The sequence below is a fragment of the Oreochromis niloticus genome, unplaced genomic scaffold (assembly GCF_001858045.2).
Source record: "Oreochromis niloticus isolate F11D_XX unplaced genomic scaffold, O_niloticus_UMD_NMBU tig00000734_pilon, whole genome shotgun sequence".
Lineage (NCBI taxonomy): Eukaryota > Metazoa > Chordata > Actinopteri > Cichliformes > Cichlidae > Oreochromis > Oreochromis niloticus.
The window spans coordinates 82968-102928 of record NW_020327228.1 but is presented as its reverse complement, the minus strand read 5'-3'; the positions used below and the strand labels follow the sequence as shown (position 1 = coordinate 102928).

The window sequence follows — 19961 nt, the reverse complement described above, 5'->3', positions numbered from 1 at the left end:
TTCTCTATGCTGAGCTCCAGGTAGGAACTCCTGCTCCTCCGTGTGTCACCTTCATTCACTGTCTGACAGCTCGGACACACGTAGGAGGATAAACGAGGGTCGAAGAAGCTGGAAAAGACACACAGTTCATGTAACAGTGTTTAAATATTGATAATAGATAATTATATTTTAATAACCGTTGTAAATGTATTTTAATGCTCTTATAATAAAGCAGTTAATGAACGCTGTATAACTGCTTATATTTAACTTCCTTCTATGCAGCAGTGGTTTTCTCTTTATTTAAAAAACTTGCATGAACTTCAGTTACAGCACACCTGAAAGTGTGCAGCAGGGCTCCTGGTTGTGCTTCAGTTACTTTTCTCTAACTGACTGCAGACGTCTGTGTTCATGACGAGCAGCTTTAAATGCTGACAGACTTCTTTCTGTTAGCATACACTCACACACTGCTGAACTGTGTTATTTCATTCATTTGTTAAAGGGACAAATTTGGTCCTTTTGCAAAAAAAATGACTGTAATAAATGAAGAAAACCCAGAATCTTTACTCTGATACCCAAAAGCACAAGTTTCAGGACCCGGCCTTCGCGGTCTATGTGGGTCGGGTCCTTCGAAGACCGAGGCTGTGAAATGGGACAGTCTAACCTTCAGATTTGCGTCACTGTTGTCTCATTGTAGTTTAATAAACTCGGCCGTCTGCTCCTTGCTATCTAAAATATAACAGGACACTGGCGTAAATTCTCAACCGTCTCACACTTCTGTTTAATCTGTTTTCTGTTTGATGTTTATTCAGCTGTGTGAAAAACCCAGAGGAGCCCACCCGAGGGATTAATTACATTTTATTTAATCTAATAACATTAATCTCAGCCAAACTGATTTACTCCGGAACAAATAAAACACTGAAAAAAGCCAAACAATAACATTTTTAAGTTATCTAAGTGATTTATATATCATGTTTAACCTGAGTAGCGAAGGACTGCAGGGATCTGAAAATGATGAAGCCGAGAGTCCGCTGTTCTTGCCAGCCTAGTGAACCTTAAACCCCCGGCTTGCTATCGAGCTGGTGGGTAACAGATGTCTCCGAAAACGTCGGACCACTTTTGCAAATATGTGGTGTCTTGATAAATCGAGCAGATATTTGAAGTTTACACTGCTACATTCTCGCTTAAAAATATGTTAAAAGTTTATTCCAAGCCCACGGACACTAGCGCCCCCTGCAATCTCCTCTTCTCCCCTTTTTCCATTCAGACTGTAGCTTTGTACTCACATCTCAGGACCTACAATGACCTTCACTGGAAAAGTGAATCATCACTAAGTCACAGCCTGATGGTTTACTGATGGTAAACCAGTTCCAGTCTATGTCCTGTTTATATTAACCCTTCCATGGGTTAATATGCATGAATGATGACAACCTCAATCAGAATTCTTTACTTAAGTATTTTTATTCATCTTTAGGCACAAAAAAAGATTTTTGAACCTTATTTTTTAAACATGGATCACTCCATAGCCTGATACCCACTGGCTGACCAGTGGGTATCAGGGTATGGAGTGATCCATCGGTGCCCAGTGTAGTGGTTAATGTGCAAGTTTACCATCAACGCTGACACAAATAGAAGAAAGCAGCCTTTGAATAGCTGTCACTGCAGTGACCACTAAAGGCTTAAAGGACTGTTCTTTGCTCTCGCAGACTGGACGTCCTCTGTGTGACTGAGACCTGTCCGACTTTTTAATTCAGTTCTTTTTCTGAACTTTTGTGTGATTAATGTGGATTTAAATCTAGTGATGATGTGATCCAGGAGTTTTCTGAGGTTTTAGATGAATGTGTCCCTAAATATGACAACATTTCTATAAATGAGATGAAGTTTAAAGCAGATCCTTTCTCTGTTATGTAAGTCCACGCTGTTAACACCAGCTGAGATTTGGAACTGAAATTAGATGAATAAACAGAATGAATGTATGGACTAAGAAAGCTTTTCTTTCTCATTGAATGACAAAACTGTGATCAACAGTTTGACTTTAAAGATAGAAAAAATGCTCCAGTTTAATTTGTGTCCATCCAAGCAAAGATCTACAAGTTAAAATTCTTTCAAATGTTCCTTGAATTTCAGTCCTGTGGTTCTGTGGAACAGCGATGACTTCATATGTTCAACCTTAGAGCAGAGAGCACAGCGAGCAGACAGTGAGGGTGAACCACACGCAGGTCATATCTGATCACAGGTGGGCTCGAACCAGAAACCTCAAGTTTATAAAGATATAAACAGTGCAGAGCTCTGCTGTGCTGTAAGCCAGGGAGAGCTGATGTCTGCTAACTGAAGTGTAGAGAACACAGATCCATTAGAGAGAAGTGTAAATGATCCATGCAGAGAATAACATGAAGAACATTTAACAGGCTGTGAACAAGAAGGTGAAGCAGAGCTGATGATGTCAGGATAAAAGTGAATGTTTGAGAGATGTGAGAGAGGCTGAGCACACACACACACACACACACACACACACACACACACACTGCAGTAGGTCTTTGCAAACACATTTGATTATGTGTGATTACAGACACACAGAAACATTTCACTTACAGTTTTGGTCATTTTGTGATTTAATAAACATCGCTGTGTGAATTCTGCTTAAGCAGCCATTAAAGATAAAACTGAAATAAACCTACAGTACTGTGGGCCTTCTGTCTGTGCTCAGTTCATCTGTTTCTGCAGGATTTTAAACACTGACAACACCCAGAACTCTGAACAGCAGTGTTACGCCCCCAGTCTAGGCGTGTAGGGACGCACATAAAGGTTGGAGGAGAGAGAGACAGATACCCGCCCTGGTTCCCAAGCCAAACATCCAAAACCAGTTGTGCGTAAAAAAAGGTGATTTTATTAAAGGTAATGAAGCATAGCTCCAGGGTGAACCCAGGCCAAAATAATAAACAAAACCAACTAAGTCCCACCAAAGAAAACTAACTAAACCCTAAGAAAGAAACAAAACAAACAAATGACAATACTAACCCTCGCTCCCTAACCCGGCAAACAGGAGAAAACTGTTCCAAAGAAGAAGGCGGCTCACCCCTTCCGCTTCAGCCTAGAGGTGCCTAGGCACTAAGTTAATACACTAGGAGCAGCTCTCACAGAGCACGCTCACACAAACACACAGCAAAGGTATAGGCTGGAAACCAGGGCCAGGACCGCGTCGGCTGTCAAACTGCTTGCTCGCTTCTCTCTCTCTCTCTTCCCGGCGGGAGCTGTCAGAACGGCTTTTTGAACACGGTCACGTGTTCCACAGTCCAATCAGCTGCTCACTACTCTTCATTAAGGGAGGGACCTGCAAAGAGTCTTAAGCACAGTAAAGAGACAGAACAAAACAGCCCACACAGAGATCTTATGGCCACAGCCGTAACAAGCAGCAACAGACTCAACGCTGGAAAAAACTCTGAGACATTTAAACCTGCTGCAGGTCAACAGGAGGCTGGTTTGTTTCCTCACTCTGCTGTTGTTGTCTACATCTGTAGATACAAAAACCAACAAGAAGCACAAAAACTGAGAGACTTGCTATCAGTCCATGCCTCCCTCTGCTGACCCCATCCTGCTTCTTTCCTCCATCCTCATGAAGGTTGAAGATCTTGATGAGCTTCATACTGTCTCCTTCTCTCTGGGCACGACACTCGTATGTTCCAGCGTCATTAATCATCACATTCTTCAGAATCAAAGACACGTCTCCATCCTTCATCTGTCTGTCCTGCAGATCCACCTGGTTCTTAAAAGATGGATGCTGGCTGTCTGGAACAAAGTGACCATCCCGGTACAAAAGCACATATTCATCTCCCAGGTCAGCTCTGCTCCACTCTGCAACTATGATGTTGTTGTTTGGAGCTCGACATGTCAGAGTGACGTCCTGTCCAGACTCAGCTGTGATGTTTTTCTGGTCTGAAAGAGGAAACAACACAGAGCAGAGAGGTTAAAGGTCAAAGTACAACTGTTCATTTGTACAGCAGCCAATCAGAGAGCACTGAGCTGGAGAAGAGGGAGAAAATTAGACATTAAATAGGAGAGACTAAACTACATTTATTTATTATGTAACTACTCAATCATTTGCTTCATTCACCCATACACTTTTTTCTATGTCAGTCATTTCTATCTAACACACATTCACACCCTGATGGATGCACCAGAGAGCAACTTGATGTTAGTATTTTGCCCAAGAAAATTTGCCACACAGCCTGAAGAAAACGAGGATTAAACCAACAACAAGTAGGTGACCTGCTCTGCCACCTGAGGTACAGCCACCCCCTTCTTTAAGTATTTATGTCTTCAGCTCCAGACACACTGACAGTAATATTTGATCAGTGCGACCAGTGACAGCAGGTTATGGTTCACTGAGTTCACTTCTTAAAGCTGCAAACAGATTGGACAGACAGTCCAGTTTAATTTGATGCTTTTTAAATAAAATAAAATAAAATATACTGTTTGATGGGCAACACAGTGTTTAGACACTGTTGCATCATGGGAGGAAAAAGGTCCTGAGTGTGAGTTTGGATGTTCTCCCCATGTTTGCGTTGGATTTTCTCTGGGTACTCCCCCTTCCTCCCACAGTCCACAGACATGCACTCAGTGGGGTTCGGTTAACTGAAGATTCTAAATTGTCCATATGGTGTCTGTCTGTGTTAGCCCTGAGACAGACTGGTGGTGAAGTGTCCTTGGGCAAGACACTTCACCCATTGCCTACTGGTGGTGGTCAGAGGACCCGGTGGTGCCAGTGTCCGGCAGCCTCGCCTCTGTCAGTGCGCCCCAGGGCAGCTGTGGCTACAATGTAGCTTGCTGTCATCAGTGTGTGAATGTCTGTGTGAATGATTGAATGTGGTGTAAAGGAGCGATCCCCAACCTTTTTTGCGCCACGGACCGGTTTATGCCCGACAATATCTTCACGGATCGGTCTTTAAGGTGTCGCGGATAAATACAACAAAATAAAACTAGTACCGGTACCGAAAAAAAGAAGATTTATTCATAACACACGTGAAAAGACCCAGGTAAGCTGAGTTAACGATAAAAACGATAACAAAATAACGCTGAAAACCAATAAAAACCCTGAAAACCATACATTTCACACCTGAGCCTCAACTCTCGCAGCCCGGTACCAGACGACTCATGGACCGGTAATGGTCCGAGGCCCGGGGGTTGGGGACCGCTGGTGTAAAGCATTGTGGGGTCCATAGGGACTAGTAATGTGCTATAGAAAATACAGGCCATTTACCATTTAATGTATAATAAGTATACAGTATGTACTTTCTTACATGTCAAAATGTTTTATCTTGTCTGACAGGAATCTGATTCCATATAAAGTGTTGCGGGTTCCATTCTCTAGGGCAGGAAATACCGTGGTATCCCGTACTTCTCATGGAGGAATAAACCACATACACGTTGTTCGACTTTTACATCCGAGGCACACGCCTTCCTTTGCGCCATCTTTTATTGACCACACACTTCCGTATTTATACCTTTCAGTTTAAGAGCACATACATATTTGATAGGGCAACACCCCCACTTGCTCTTAACACTGTACATTACACATTTACATGATATACATACTTACATAACATTCACAGATTAACATTTATGTTCCAAACAAAACATGCGTAAACTTATCCATTTTCACTTTACTTACAGACTTAGTCATGATGTCTGCTACCATGTCTTCTGTTGCACAATATTCAACTTGTACTTCCTTCTCAGTTATAGCAGACCTAATAAAATGATACTTGACATCAATATGTTTACATCTTTGACGGTTTATAGGATTTTTGGACAATGTTATTGCACCTTGATTATCTGCAAAAACAGTAACTGGTGAATAGTGCCTTTTCATGTCCATGCCATTAAGTAGCTGTGAGAGGTATAAGCTTTCTTGTACTGTGGCGGCCATCGCCATGTACTCTGCCTCACACGTTGACAAAGCTACTGTAGCTTGCTTCCTGGTTTTCCAGCAAATGACTGGCCCATTTTTGGATAGTACAAAACAATAACCCGTTGTACTTCTCCTGTCACTCAAATCTGTGGCCCAATCTGCATCGCTGTATGCTATAAGATTTAAGTTTCCTTCTGTTCTTTTATAGCACAGCTCTTTGTTTAGTGTCCCCTTAAGGTAACGTAACACATGTTTTGCTGCTGTCCAATGATGCTCTTTTGGCTCAGACAGAGATTGTGACAGTTTACTCACTATCCAACTCAAATCTGGTCTTGTACATGTCATTAAGTAGATCAAACTGCCCACTAATTCTCTATATTTTCCTGAATCAACTGATTCACCATGTGCATCAAAGTCATTTTTGAGTTCACAAGGAGTACAACGTGGCTTACAGTCAGACATTTTAAACTTTTCCAGGACTTTTGTGACGTACCGTGTCTGGTTTAGTCTTATCTCATGGTTCTCTTGTATACAGTCAATACCCAAGAAATGTTTGAGCTCACCAAGATCCTTCATCTTAAATTTCTCATTCAACATTTGTTTCACGTTTCCAATAGCATCTTCACTGTTGGCAGCTATGATTACATCATCAACCCAAATGATAAGAATCACTGTCTCACTCACTGTCTGTCTGGAATATACACAATGGTCTACAGGATTTTGTTTGTAACCTTTTTCACATAAATGGTCATGTAACATCTTATTCCAGTTCCTGCCAGATTGTTTCAAACCATATAGTGATTTGTTTAGTTTGCAGACCAGTTTTTCACCTGTGTCTGATTTTACTTCAAAACCTTCTGGTTGCTGCATATACACCTCACAATCGATTGGGGCGTGCAAATAAGCAGTCTTCACATCCATTTGATGGAGTGTAAAGTTGTACTGTACTGCTAATTGCATCAGAATACGCACCGATGTCATATCCGCAGTCGGCGAAAAGGTTTCTTTGTAATCAATGCCTTGAACTTGGCTATAGCCTTTAGCAACATGTCTTGCTTTAAATGTTTTAGTCCGATTCGGGTTCTCTTTTATCACATACACCCATCTCCCTCCCACTGCTTTTTTACCTTCTGGCAACGTGGTTAGAGTGAATGTATTATTGTCTTTCAAAGATCTCATTTCATCTTCCATAGCGTCTGACCAACACTTAGAGTTCGATGACTGCATAGCTTCTTCAAATGTCTTTGGTATGTTATACATCACCCTGTAACAATAATCTACAGTCAGCGATGTTTGGTCATCTTCTGCAGTTTGGACATAGTCTTTCAGGTAATCTGGCCTTCTCCTGTTTCGTTTAGGATATCGTTCAGACTCTGTTCTGTCACTCTGTTTGTCTGAGTTTTGTGTGTCATTTATACCATTGTCCTGAATGTCACTTTCAGGTTCAAGGATCATACTTTCATTTGATCTCTGGTCATTCCCTGTTTTGTCCATTCTAGCGGGGTACTGCAAAATGTCCCCTGGAGTCAGGTCATTATCTTCATCGTCATCATCCTGAATAGTCTGGGTTTGGTGCTCAACTACACTTTTAGTGAGGAACTTGACCAACCTATGTTTAAGAACCCGTCCTGTTTTAGGGTAGTAGATTAGATACGACGGACTGTTTTTATCATAACCCACAAAAACCCCTTCGTCACATCTCGCATCTAACTTCTTTTTGTTGTGCCCGTAACCGTAGCAAACTGATCCAAAAATCCCCATCCTCGACATGTCTGGCTTCTTTCCTGTCAGCATGTAATAAGGGGTTTGCTTTGTGCGTCTGACGTAACACCTATTACGAATTACTGCGGCAGCCATAACAGCATAAGTCCATAGTCTCTTTGGCAGGTTACTTTCAATCAACATACACCGTGCCATCTCAAAAAGTGTTCGCCATTGTCTCTCGGCAGTCCCATTCTGATGAGGTGAATACGGCGCTGATGTCTCATGCTTTATCATGTTTTTATTTAACAATGTCTGAAACTCTTTAGATGTAAATTCAGTTCCATTGTCTGATCTAATTCTCTTTACCTGCCCATAGGGGGCGACGTCTGCCAAAAATCTTTCAGTTGCTTTTACAGTGTCACTTTTAGCCTTTAAAAAGTACACAAACATTGTGCCTGAGTAATCATCAGTAAATGCTAACGTGTACCTGAACCCGTCTTTAGCTTCTGGTTCTATTGGTCCGGCCAAGTCAGTGTGCACTAGCTCCAATGCTTCTTCTGCTCTTTCATCAGGCTCTCTATTCCTGGTTTGGGTAAATTTCCCTTTTATACACACTTCACAGTCTTGATAATGTTTAGTTTTACCTGTTATTTTCATACCCTCGGTAATGTTCTCTAGTTTAACCAAGTCTTCATAGTTACAGTGGCCGAGGATTTTGTGCCAAGTCTCTACATCATGACAGCCATTGCATTCGTCGTTGTCAACATGATGATCAGATGTAACACTGTTCAAATAGTATAAGCGTTCATATTCACTTATCTGAAACCTTGTCCCGTTCTTATGGATAAGCTGGTTGCAGCCCTTCTTGAAGGTTACTGAGGCTCCTTTGGCCGTCGCCGCCTGGACCGAGAAGATATCTTGCGGGTAAGAGGGAATGTAAAGTGCCCCCTCCAGTGTCGCCTTCACCTTTCGTCCCTCGCTGTCTTGTAGATAGACCTCCACATCTCCCCTCTTCAGTGCGACCCCACTCGTCCTCGTCCCATCAGCTAACTCCATGAAGTGTCTTCCAGGTGTGAACGTCTTATCAAACTTTTTGAATCTCTGAATGTCCGTAATAATGTGAGAAGTAGCCCCTGTGTCAACCATTAGGCCTCTCTGTTTCAGCCCTTGATTTACACAGTCTTTAGCTTTGAACACGAAACTATGATCTTCTGCATCAGTTACGTGTTTAGCAGTAGTCTTCTTTCGTCGGCGACAGTCGCTGTCCTTATGCGTTGAGCTTTTGCAGTAACCGCACCACTGCTTCTCTTTTTGTTCTTTCCTTTCGGCCTTTGTGTAACACTCACGTGCTATATGACCCTTTTTCTCACAGTTGTAACATATGATTTCTGCACTGTCTCTCTCTTTCTTCCAGTTATTTGCCTTCATCACATTATCTTCAGAACATGTGGCCTTTTCGGTGCTCTCATAGCTTCTTAATTTAGCTTTAAATTCACTAAATGTCATTGCTTTGTCACTGTGGGTTACGTGTATGGAGAATGGCTTGAAAGATTCAGGCAACCCTTTTAACACCATTGCAATAAGCAGTCCATCACTTAATGTCTCTTCTGCATTCCTCAGAGCTGTAATGGCAGTCTCAGCCCTTATTATATAGTCTGTGACGCTCTCACTGGGCGTTTTCTGTAGCGACGTTAGCTCTGTGTACAGGCTAATCACACGTGGTGGCCCCTTACCAGCGTAGTGCTCTCTCAGAATCTTCAACGCTTTCCGTCCGTCATCCTTGGCATCTCTCATCACAAGTGAAAGACTTCTGTCATCCAATACCTGGATTAGCTCTGCATAAGCTACTTCATTTTTGTCATCCAAGTCCTTGTCGTCTTCATCCGACTCGCCGGACTCGTCCAAAATGGCGGCCCTTAGCCCAAGTAGCCGCAGGTATCCCAGGAACTTTGTTTCCCACAATTCGTAGTGTCTCTCGTCCCCGTCGAAGCACAGACGGTTCCACCGGCTTCCCACATCCCTCCTGGGCCCATAACCTGTTGCGGGTTCCATTCTCTAGGGCAGGAAATACCGTGGTATCCCGTACTTCTCATGGAGGAATAAACCACATACACGTTGTTCGACTTTTACATCCGAGGCACACGCCTTCCTTTGCGCCATCTTTTATTGACCACACACTTCCGTATTTATACCTTTCAGTTTAAGAGCACATACATATTTGATAGGGCAACATAAAGGATTTCACCTTAAAGCAGTGCTGCTAACTGATTAGCATTATCACACTGACCAACAAACTGAATCAATTTGAAAATATTTCTTTGAGAATTATTATTATTAAGTTAAACAGAGTAAAACTCAGTTTAGTTTCTAACAGTTAAATCTCACCTGCAGAGACGAACAGGACAAACATCAGCGTGGAGCAGAGCGACGCAGTTACAGCAGACATGTCCGTGTTCTCTGTTTCTGCTGATCTGACTCTTAGTTTGTTCTAAATGTCTGAGTCTGTTGGTGTTTTCACTCAATAACTGAACCTGAGTCTAAACCTGAACACAAGTTTGAAATTAAAGTTTAAATAAAGATCAAAATTTGCCTTATGGCCGTGCGATCGATCTCAAAATGTCTGACTGTGAACTTAAGGAAGTTAAGCCACGTTACATTGTGATGTGTTACGTTGTGATGTGTTACGTTGGACTGAATCCAGATCATAAAGTCCATCGTTAAAAAAAGAGGTGAAAAAATCATATACAAAATATAAAATATATAAAATCTAAAGCAGGTCTGAGAGTTTAACAGGTTCAGTTGTTAAATGATCTCCACATCATCCATCATCAGGTACACACTGAAGACCATCTGTTAATCCAGAACATTAACATTAACAATCTTTTAATCTACTCACTCTCACAGACTTCATCAACCTGTCAGATTACCTAAAAGACTGAAAGACGTCATTTTAAACACTTACTGTTGTTCTGAAGGATCTGAAACCCTCAAACTCTCTTCTGATCATCAGGATGGAACAAAAATCCATATATAGATAAAAAAAAGTGTAAGGCGGGTATAATCCATCTGCTTTCTCTGTAGATCAAAAGGAAACTACTTAAGGTTTATTCAACAAAAGTATTTTTTACAGTAAACAATTCAAAGATAAAAGACAAAATGTAACAAGTTAATCTGTGGGTAAACTCCACTCTGTACCACAAAACTGAACAAATGTGCTAATATTTCCCTTTTACATCCTATTTTTAGAGATACACCTTCTCACATACACATTGTCTAACATGACAGATGTGTTTAAGTACAAGGAACTGAACATGTAGATGTGTAGAGACAACCGTCCACTCTGTCTGTCAGTGAATTGAAATGAACTCGGTCTAATGAATAAAGTCAAAGGTCATGACCTCCTGTGTGGCCATTCTGGAGAACTTTGTCCACCTTTGATTGTCTTTAAGTTGTGTTGGAGCCACAGAGAGCAAATCTTTGTTCTTCATGGAGAACCAGTGAGGCTGTTTGGACTTTCCTATGAAACATCAGTGCAGGAGTCTCTCAGTACATCTGTTTACAGTGAGGGACAAAGAAGCAGCATAAACAGAGAAAACATGGAAAAGATGAGCAGCAGCAAATAGTCTGCAGGGAGAGAGAGCATGCAGCTGCAGCACTTCCTGGAAATCACATGACTTTATAGTCTTCAGTTATTGATCTGATTATTTGTTCTTTTGTGATTTTGAGGATTTTTTGTTTCCTGCTGTTTTATTTTGGTCTGTTCTTCCTCATATCTCGTGTCTAGTTTTACTTCCTCTGTTTCGTCCTCTGTGATTGGCTCAGCTGTGCTCCAAATGTTGTCTCAGTCTTTCTTGCTCTTTGTTGTTCTCCCTCACAGCTGTGTCCCGTGAAGGTTACAATTTAAGATGGTGATGAGTAGATGACCCTCATGGAGTGTGTGGCACATTCACTTTACTCTGTCAACACTGTTTTGGTGTGATACTGAAGAGCGCCATCTGTTGGATTACATAATCATTGCAGATAACCTGGATAAAGAGACTGAACTAAGGTCTTTCATTCTGACAGCTCTGTACTGTGTGTGGGTTTGAAATCAGCTCTGATGGCTCTTGTAACATCTGCTTGTAGATCAGCTGATCACAGCCTTGAAACAGCTGGAGCTCACAAAACAAATCACTCTGACTGATTTCTTTATTCCATGCTGCACCTCCTTTTTTACTTTTTCTTCCTCTGAAAGTGTCTGATTATCACTAATAATCTATAATTTACTGAATAATATGTAGAATATAGAGCAGAAGCTGTGGGATGACTTACTGTAGTCAGGAGTTCAGGAGAATCCTCAGAGTTTCTGCTCCTCATCATGATGGAAACATGAAAACATGTTGATGCTCTTTGAGCTGGAATCAGTCCAAAGCAGCCGTGAGTGTGAACCAACAGACATCATTATAATAACTCTGACATGAATCCTGACAGAAATCCTGCTCACTGACCTCTCTGACTGTAACTCTGTCACTGACACATCTGCCAACATCTGTTCCTGTAACAGCTCAGAGGAGGAGTTCAGCACTTTCTCTCAGATTATTATCAGAAAAGTCAGAACAGGAGCAGAGTTTTGGTAAATGTGGCTGAAAGCAGCGTGAAGTCATGCAAATACCAAACCTGAAACTCACCGATGGTACAGTGGACACATGTGTGACCTTGAGGATTGTTTGCAGATGTCTATGAGGTCTGTGTGAATCACATTTTCAGCCATTATTGAAGGTTTTGCTTCAAGTCAGTTCTGTGAATTCAAACATGGCGAAGGTGGTGATTTAAAAAAAAAAAACTGTGAACAACTGTCAATAGAATGTCAATATAATGTCAGTATAATCTTTTAATGATATAAGTTTCCATATATGCTTAGAGGTGTATAATCGATTGTGTAGTGATAGGATGTGTGATCTTTAGTAGGCTGTAAAAGGCTTTGTGTGCATTCCAGGGTGTTCTGGCATTCAAACCCACATCCTGGGAGCATGGGAGAGGTCATACCTTGTCTTATTGTTTTATGATAGGATAAACGTATCTATGTCTGTTTTAGGCTAAGTGCATTTTGTTTAGATGAACTGCTGGACTTCCAGACCAGCAGGTTTAGGGAAGTCGTTTATGGACACACACACACACACACACACACACACACACACACACCTAAACATCCACATTCCAATGTAAAGAACAAACACCCACTGATGTATAAATAAAGACCAGGGCAGTATCAGAGCGCGTGTCACAGAGCCCTGCTCTGTGCTGCCCTTGTATACAAGTAAAACTGTGTTTCTCCTCTCTGATTCTCAACTGAAGAAGTGTTTTAGAATAATTCTCCTGACAACAACCAAAGATGAGAGGAACTCATGTCTGGTAACTGACATGTGGAGAACACAGATCCATTAGAGAGAAGTGTCAATAATCCATGCAGAGAACAACATGAACACCATGAAGAACATTTAACAGGCTCTGAACAAGAAGGTGAAGCAGAGCTGATGATCTGAGGATAAAAGTGAATGTTTGAGAGACGTTAGAGAGGCTGAGCTGTTTTATTCCCACATTTATTCCTCATATTCAAGTTCACACACACACACATTCTTCAATAAGTCTCGCAAACAGATTTGATTGTGTGTAATTACAGCGACACACAGAAAGGTTTCACTTACAGTTTTGGTCAGTTTGTGATTTAATAAATATCACCGTGTGAATTCTGCTTATGATTACATTATGAATCAAATCAAATCAAATCAAAAATGTATTTCTATATGTGTTGCCCTTAAGGCATTTCTCTGAATAAATAGGTTCATAAGTTTGAAATAAATAATTTTAAAAAGATTTGTCATTAAAACATTAATATGTGTTGTTAAAATGAATAATTCATGCTTTACCAATGTTTTAGTTAAAAGGAAAATATAGCTAAAATATATTTCGTGTTCTGGCGGCGCACTTCCAGTTCCGGTCAAGCACTTCCGGTTTGGGTCAAACACTCTGTTTTTGCTGAGAAACAGGCTCCACATGCTGAAGGCAGTATGGAGATGTAATCAGTTTAGCGTCTTCGATCCCCTGGGTCTATTGGCACCCGTTACAATCCAAGGAAGGGCCTTACTCAGAGAGCTTACTTCGGAATGTTCAGATTGGGATGTACCCCTTCCAGAGGACAAACAAAGCAGATGGGAAACGTGGAGAAATTCCCTTCAGGATCTAAGAGAACTACATGTTCCCAGAACCTACACATCCACCTCACTAAGTCGAGCAAGGCGCAAGGAACTGTGTGTATTCTCAGATGCATCTACTAAGGCCATAGGAGCTGTAGCCTACTTAAAGGCAATTCAAACAGATGGGAAGGTCGAGGTTGGATTCATAATGGGCAAAGCAAAACTTGCTCCCCTGTCAGAACCTACAATACCAAGACTTGAACTATGTGCAGCCGTCTTGGCAGCAGAAATGGCTGACCTCATTCAAGATGAGTTGGACTTAGACTTTGATGCAGTGCACTTCTATACGGACAGTAGTGCAGCGCATTCGCCAGTCATCAAAGCCAGAACAGTGGCATTATGTGCGCACAGAGGAAAATCCAGCAGACCATGCGTCTAGGTCATTGTCGGCATTCCAACTAAAAAAGTCCACCTGGTTCACCGGACCACCCTTCATCCACCATCCTGCCGCAGAGACAACACAACTGAGTGGAATGTTTGATCTGATTGAACCAGATGAGGACTCAAAAATTAGACCAGAAGTAAAAACTTACGTCACTCACCTCCAAGTACTCATCTGTAAGCGTTTTGAGCACTTTTCTACCTTTAAGTCTTTAGTCAGAGCCATAGCAAATCTTATCCACATTGCAAAGTCCTTCAATGGGACTAATCCAAACAAAAAATGCAAAGGCTGGCACAAATGTCATCTGCCTCAAACTCCAGAGGAGATTGCTCAAGCAAAAACTGTCATCTTTAAAGAGACACAGAAGGCATACTTTGAGAAGGAACTTTCTGCCCTTAATGCTGGCAAGCCAATCTCAAGACAGAGCCCCCTCAAGAAGCTCAGCCCAATGTTACAGGACAGTCTCATTTCTGTTGGAGGCCGACTCAAACACGCAGAAATTGAGAGTGTTGAAAAGAGCCCAGTAATTCTTCCAAAAAACAGTCACATCTCCCTTCTGCTCACTCGCCATTACCACGAGCTAACAAGGCACCAAGGTCGTCATCTGACGGAAGGAGCAATCAGAGCTGCTGGGCTGTGGCTTTTAGGCGGCAAAAAACTAGTCAATTCAGTAATCCACAAATGTTTAACCTGCCGCAAACTATGTGGAAAACAAGAACAACAACTCATGGCGGACCTACCACCTGAACGCCTAAAAACTTGTCCTCCTTTCACCTACGTCGGCCTTGATGTCTTCGGACCGTGGTCCCTAACAACCAGGCGTACCAGGGGCGGAGTAGCTGAAAGTAAGCGGTGGGCCATCATATTTACCTGCATGAGTTCGAGAGCTGTGCATATTGAGGTAATCGAATCTCTGGACACATCCAGCTGCATAAACGCCCTACGCCGCTTCTTCGCTCTGAGAGGCCCCGCCAAACAGCTGCTATCTGACCATGGCACCAATTTTATTAGCACTTCAAAGGAACTTGGAATGGATAAATCACTCCAACAGTACCTAACTATCCAAGGCTGCAGTTGGGAGTTTAATCCACCACATGCATCCCACATGGGAGGCTCTTGGGAGCGCATGATCGGAGTCGCCCGCAGAATCCTGGACTCCATGCTACTACAAAATAAGGTTCAACTGACTCACAACGTGTTATGCACACTCATGGCTGAGGTTACAGCCATAATAAATGCAAGGCCACTCGTCCCAGTGTCCTCTGATCCAGAGAACCCTTTCGTCCTATCCCCTTCAATGCTCCTTACGCAGAAATCTTGCCTCCTACCCCCACCTGGAGACTTTTCGGATAAAGACCTCTACAACAAACAATGGAGACGGGTCCAAGCCTTTTCCAACCAGTTCTGGACACGCTGGAGGTGAGAGTATCTACCCACATTGCAGCAAAGGCAGAAATGGACCGGGTCGCGCAGAAACCTCCAAGTTGGTGACCTGGTTCTGCTCAAGGACAAGCAGGTTGCACGAAACAGCTGGCCCATGGCCAGGGTCACTGCCACATTCCTAAGCAAGGACAATCGAGTAAGGAAAATTGAGGTAAAGACATGCGATCAAGGGTGCATAAAGACATTTATGGTTACAGAAGTTATCCTCCTCATACCAAAGGACTGAATGCATAACGTTTGTTTAGCATAGTGGCCTCCCGAGGCCAGGCGGGGAGTGTGTTGCCCTTAAGGCATTTCTCTGAATAAATAGGTTCATAAGTTTGAAATAAATAATTTTAAAAAGAATTGTCATTAAAACATTAATATGTGTTGTTAAAATGAATAATTCATGCTTTACATACGTTTTAGTTAAAAGGAAAATATAGCTAAAATGTATTTCGTGTTCTGGCGGCGCACTTCTTGTCATGGTCCTGGGCCACGTTGGCCCAGTATTCTTAGTTTCCATGTATTTTGTTCCTTATTTAGGCCATGCTTCCTGAGTTGCTCTGTTACGTTGTTTCCTTATGTGTTTTTCCCCTTGTGACTCTTACCCTCTGTGTGCCCCTCTGTGTATCTGTGAGCCCTCGTCTCTCCTTGTGTTTTATTCCATGTTTTACCCAGCCCGTTATGTCTGTGCTCTCCCCGTGCTCTCTCTCCTCCTGTCTGAACCTCTGTGCACTTCCTGTTTTACTTTGACAGTCTCCCGTCAGTGTTGCGTTCACTCCTGTTGTGTCTTGTTATGATTATCAGTGTCACCTGTGTTCCCCGTGTGCTCCCACTTCCCTCGTTAACCCTCTGTGTATTTATGTCTGCCTCTCCCTCAGTTCTGTGTCGCGTTCTCCCTCATAGCTGTGTGATTCTCCCTGTGGCTCCTTGTGCTTTAGTTTTCCCAGTTTAGTTTTGTATTGTTTATCGTGTCCCCCTATACCAGCAATAAAGCTGTGTTTTTGAGTTTACCTTTGTCTCTGTGAGTTTGCGTTTGGGTCCTTCTCTTGCCCACACACAGCCGCACTGTGACAGAAGAACGCGACCATGACATGGACCCAGCAGCTCACAATCCCTCCGCTGAGCTCCGTGAGGATTTAATCTACACAGTGGAGTATCACTGTCAGGAGTGGGCAGCGCTGCCAGGGGAAGAGTATCGGGAGACCGTAGCCATTCGTTTACAGAGGATGGTGTCCGGACTCCCATGGCTATTCGGCGCGCTACACCCCCACATCGAGGATTTCCTCGTCTCCACCGTACGCATCCGCCCGGAGCTGCCGCTCCAGTATGAAGAGCCGGAGGACGTTCAGCCCGGTCCGCTGGAGGATTCGCGGCCTGGCTCGTCTCCTCCCCCTTCTCGGCGAAAACGGCGTTCACGCCGCCGTCGCTCCTGTACAGCCAAGCAGGCTGCACCCGTGGGAGAGAGTGACTGTGCGTCACTCACTCAGCCCAAGTTTTCTGATCCCGGACTTCATGACTTATCCACCACTGTGAGTAACTCTGTTTTGCCCGCCATTGTGTTGCCTGAATCGGATAACTCCGCCACTCTGTGTTTGGACTCTAAAGACGTTATTCCGAGTGACACCTCTGTGCCGAGTTATTCACCGGCTGTCCTAACCAGTGATCTTTGTGTTCCTGAGCCATCAGATTCTTGCAATGCTCGCAGTGTTTCCTCTGAGTTAGCCAGTATGAATGTTTCACCTGTGGAGTTAGCTGAACCAAAGACTGTTATCCTACACCAGACTCACCTACATACTGCTACCAGCATTGTAGCCCCGCAGAACTGTTTTAATCAGCCTGTATGTTCTGAGGTTTCCCAGTCTGAACTCAGCCACACACCACCACCACCATCAGCTCTAGATGTAACAGTGCATGCTGTGGAGCACAAACCATCCGAGACTGAGTGTTCTATAGCTGATGCTCCTTCAAATGACTGTTTCATGTTCCAGCCCGTTTTGTCTTTAGACATTTCTGATATTTCTCAGCCAACTTCTCAACCAGTCACTGTTCTCTCAGCTCCTCAAAGAGTTACTGTGAATGAGGCCTGTGTTGCTAAGCAAGCCAATTTACCGTGTACTCCTAGCGTTCTGCCTGAGCCAGGTGACACAGAGACTATTAGCCATTCCTCTGCTATGAACAGTTTAATCTTTAAACCAGCTCTTGTATCTGTGACTCCCAGTGTTGCTCCGTTAGTTTCTCAGGCTGTGGTTTTTTCTGTGCCACAACTTGAAAGTGCTAACTCGGACGCTACCTGTGAAACCTCACCTTCTCCCGTGCCTGCTAAGCAGGAGACTGTTTCTGTTTTTCCTCGTGGACTCCTTGCAACTGTGTATTCAATGCCCGCTAAGGTTAAGAGCCGCAAGGTGTCATCTGCTATACATAGACTGGCAAAAGAATTTAGTTTGAGCACTGCAGAGCTGGTTGCACAGGTTAACTTTTCTGTTCCCCGGTCATGTCAGTTTAACTCTGTGCGCCATGCTTTTTGGCCAAGTTTCATGGACTCTGTGTGTACTACGTCTCGCGCTACATCCTGTACAACTGTGTGTAGTGTTGCTTCACACCCAGGTTATCCAGACACTACTTGTGTGAATTCCCCAGTACCTGTAACTGCTCCTGAACTCACTCTTCCAAAGACTGCTAATTATGACATGGACAACTTAAGTACAGCAGAGTTGCTTGAACCAGCCCACCATAAGTCGCAGATTGCTAGTACTGTGTTCGGCACCATCAACCTAGTTTACCCTGTGTTAGTTACTGTTCCTGTGCTTCGCTCTCCACCTCCAGTTCCTGTACCCAGGGCAGCTCGGGCCCAGCTTTCCCTTGCACCCGTATCAGTTCCTCGGGTGAGGGTGGCTGAGGTCCAGCTGGTCCCTGCATCGGTCTCCAGCTTGGCAGAGGCTCCATTCATCCCGGCACCCGTACTTGCTCCTCGGGTGGGGTTGATGAACACCCAGCCGTTGCCTGCACCTGTTCCGGCTCCCCGGGTGAGGTCAGCTGTAACCCTGCCGACTCCTGCACCCGTCCCAGTTCCTCGGGTGGGAGCAGCAGAGGTCCAGCTAGCTCCTGCACCTACGCCGGCTCCCAGGGTTAAGGCTGCAAGATCCCAGTTCGTCCCTGCACCCGTATCTGTTCCTCGGGTGGGGATGGCTGGTGTTCGGCCAGGCCCTGCACCCGTTCCTGTTCCCCGGAGGAGAGCAGCCGAGAGTCAGACACCTGCTCAGTCACCAGTTCAACTACCTGCTGATCCACCAACATTACAGCCATTGTCACAACCACCACTACAACTTGCACTTTTGTCTATAGCACAGTCATCACCTCCATTATCTGCCCAGTCATCCATTTTGTTACCACCTCAGTTCCTTGCTCCATTGCCTGTTCAGTTATCAGCTCTGTCATTATCACCTCAGTCATTAACTCTGCCACCAGCTCAGTTATCAGCTCAGCCACCTGCTCAGTCACTGCCATCCTCTGCTGAAAGCTCTTGTGTGCTCACTCAGCCAATTAAGGACAGCGTCATGCTGACAAAGCTTGGACAGACTGTTTGCACTGCACAGCCCCAGCCGTTGCATCCTAAGCCGGCTGCGCAGCTACAGTTAGCGTCCACTGAGCCAGAGGTCTCCGCACCTGCTGGCTCTGCACCTCTTCTCGCTGGCGGTTCAGGAGAACCGCTCCAGCCGCTCCTCGTCTCCGCTGGCGGCTCTGGTCAGCCCAGCCAGCACCTCCTCGTCTCCGCTGGGGGTTCAGGAGAACCTCTCCAGCCGTCCCTCGTCTCCGCTGGCGGCTCTGGTCAGCCCGGCCAGCACCTCCTCGTCTCCGCTGGCGGCTCTGGTCAGCCCAGCCAGCACCTCCTCGTCTCCGCTGGGGATTCAGGAGAACCTCTCCAGCCGTCCCTCGTCTCCGCTGGCGGCTCTGGTCAGCCCGGCCAGCCGCTCCTCGACTCCGCTGGGGGTTCAGGCGAACCTCTCCAGCCGCTCCTCGTCTCCACTGGCGGCTCTGGTCAGCCCGGCCAGCACCTCCTCGACTCCGCTGGGGGTTCAGGAGAACCTCTCCAGCCGCTCCTCGTTTCCGCTGGAGGGTCCAATTCACCGTCGCCTGGTCCGGCCCCTGCATCGGCTTCGCCCACGCCTGGTCCGGCCCCTGCATCGGCTTCGCCCACGCCTGGTCCGGCCCCTGCATCGGCTTCGCCCTCGCCTGGTCCGGCCCCTGCATCGGCTTCGCCCTCGCCTGGTCCGGCCCCTGCATCGGCTTCGCCCTCGCCTGGTCCGGCCCCTGCATCGGCTTCGCCCACGCC

General features: G+C 44.6%; 1 protein-coding gene across 1 annotated transcript; it reads right to left on the bottom strand.

Moving 5' to 3' along the window:
* Window positions 1–3423: 3423 nt before the first annotated feature.
* Window positions 3424–10134, bottom strand: LOC109199191 (coxsackievirus and adenovirus receptor homolog). Its single transcript, XM_019354528.2, has 2 exons — window positions 9974–10134; window positions 3424–3909 (listed from the first exon to the last, which is right to left on the bottom strand). The coding sequence occupies exons 1-2, from the start codon at window positions 10032–10034 to the stop codon at window positions 3425–3427; spliced, it is 546 nt and encodes a 181-aa protein (XP_019210073.1). The 5' UTR covers window positions 10035–10134; the 3' UTR covers window position 3424.
* Between the last annotated feature and the right edge of the window lie 9827 nt (window positions 10135–19961).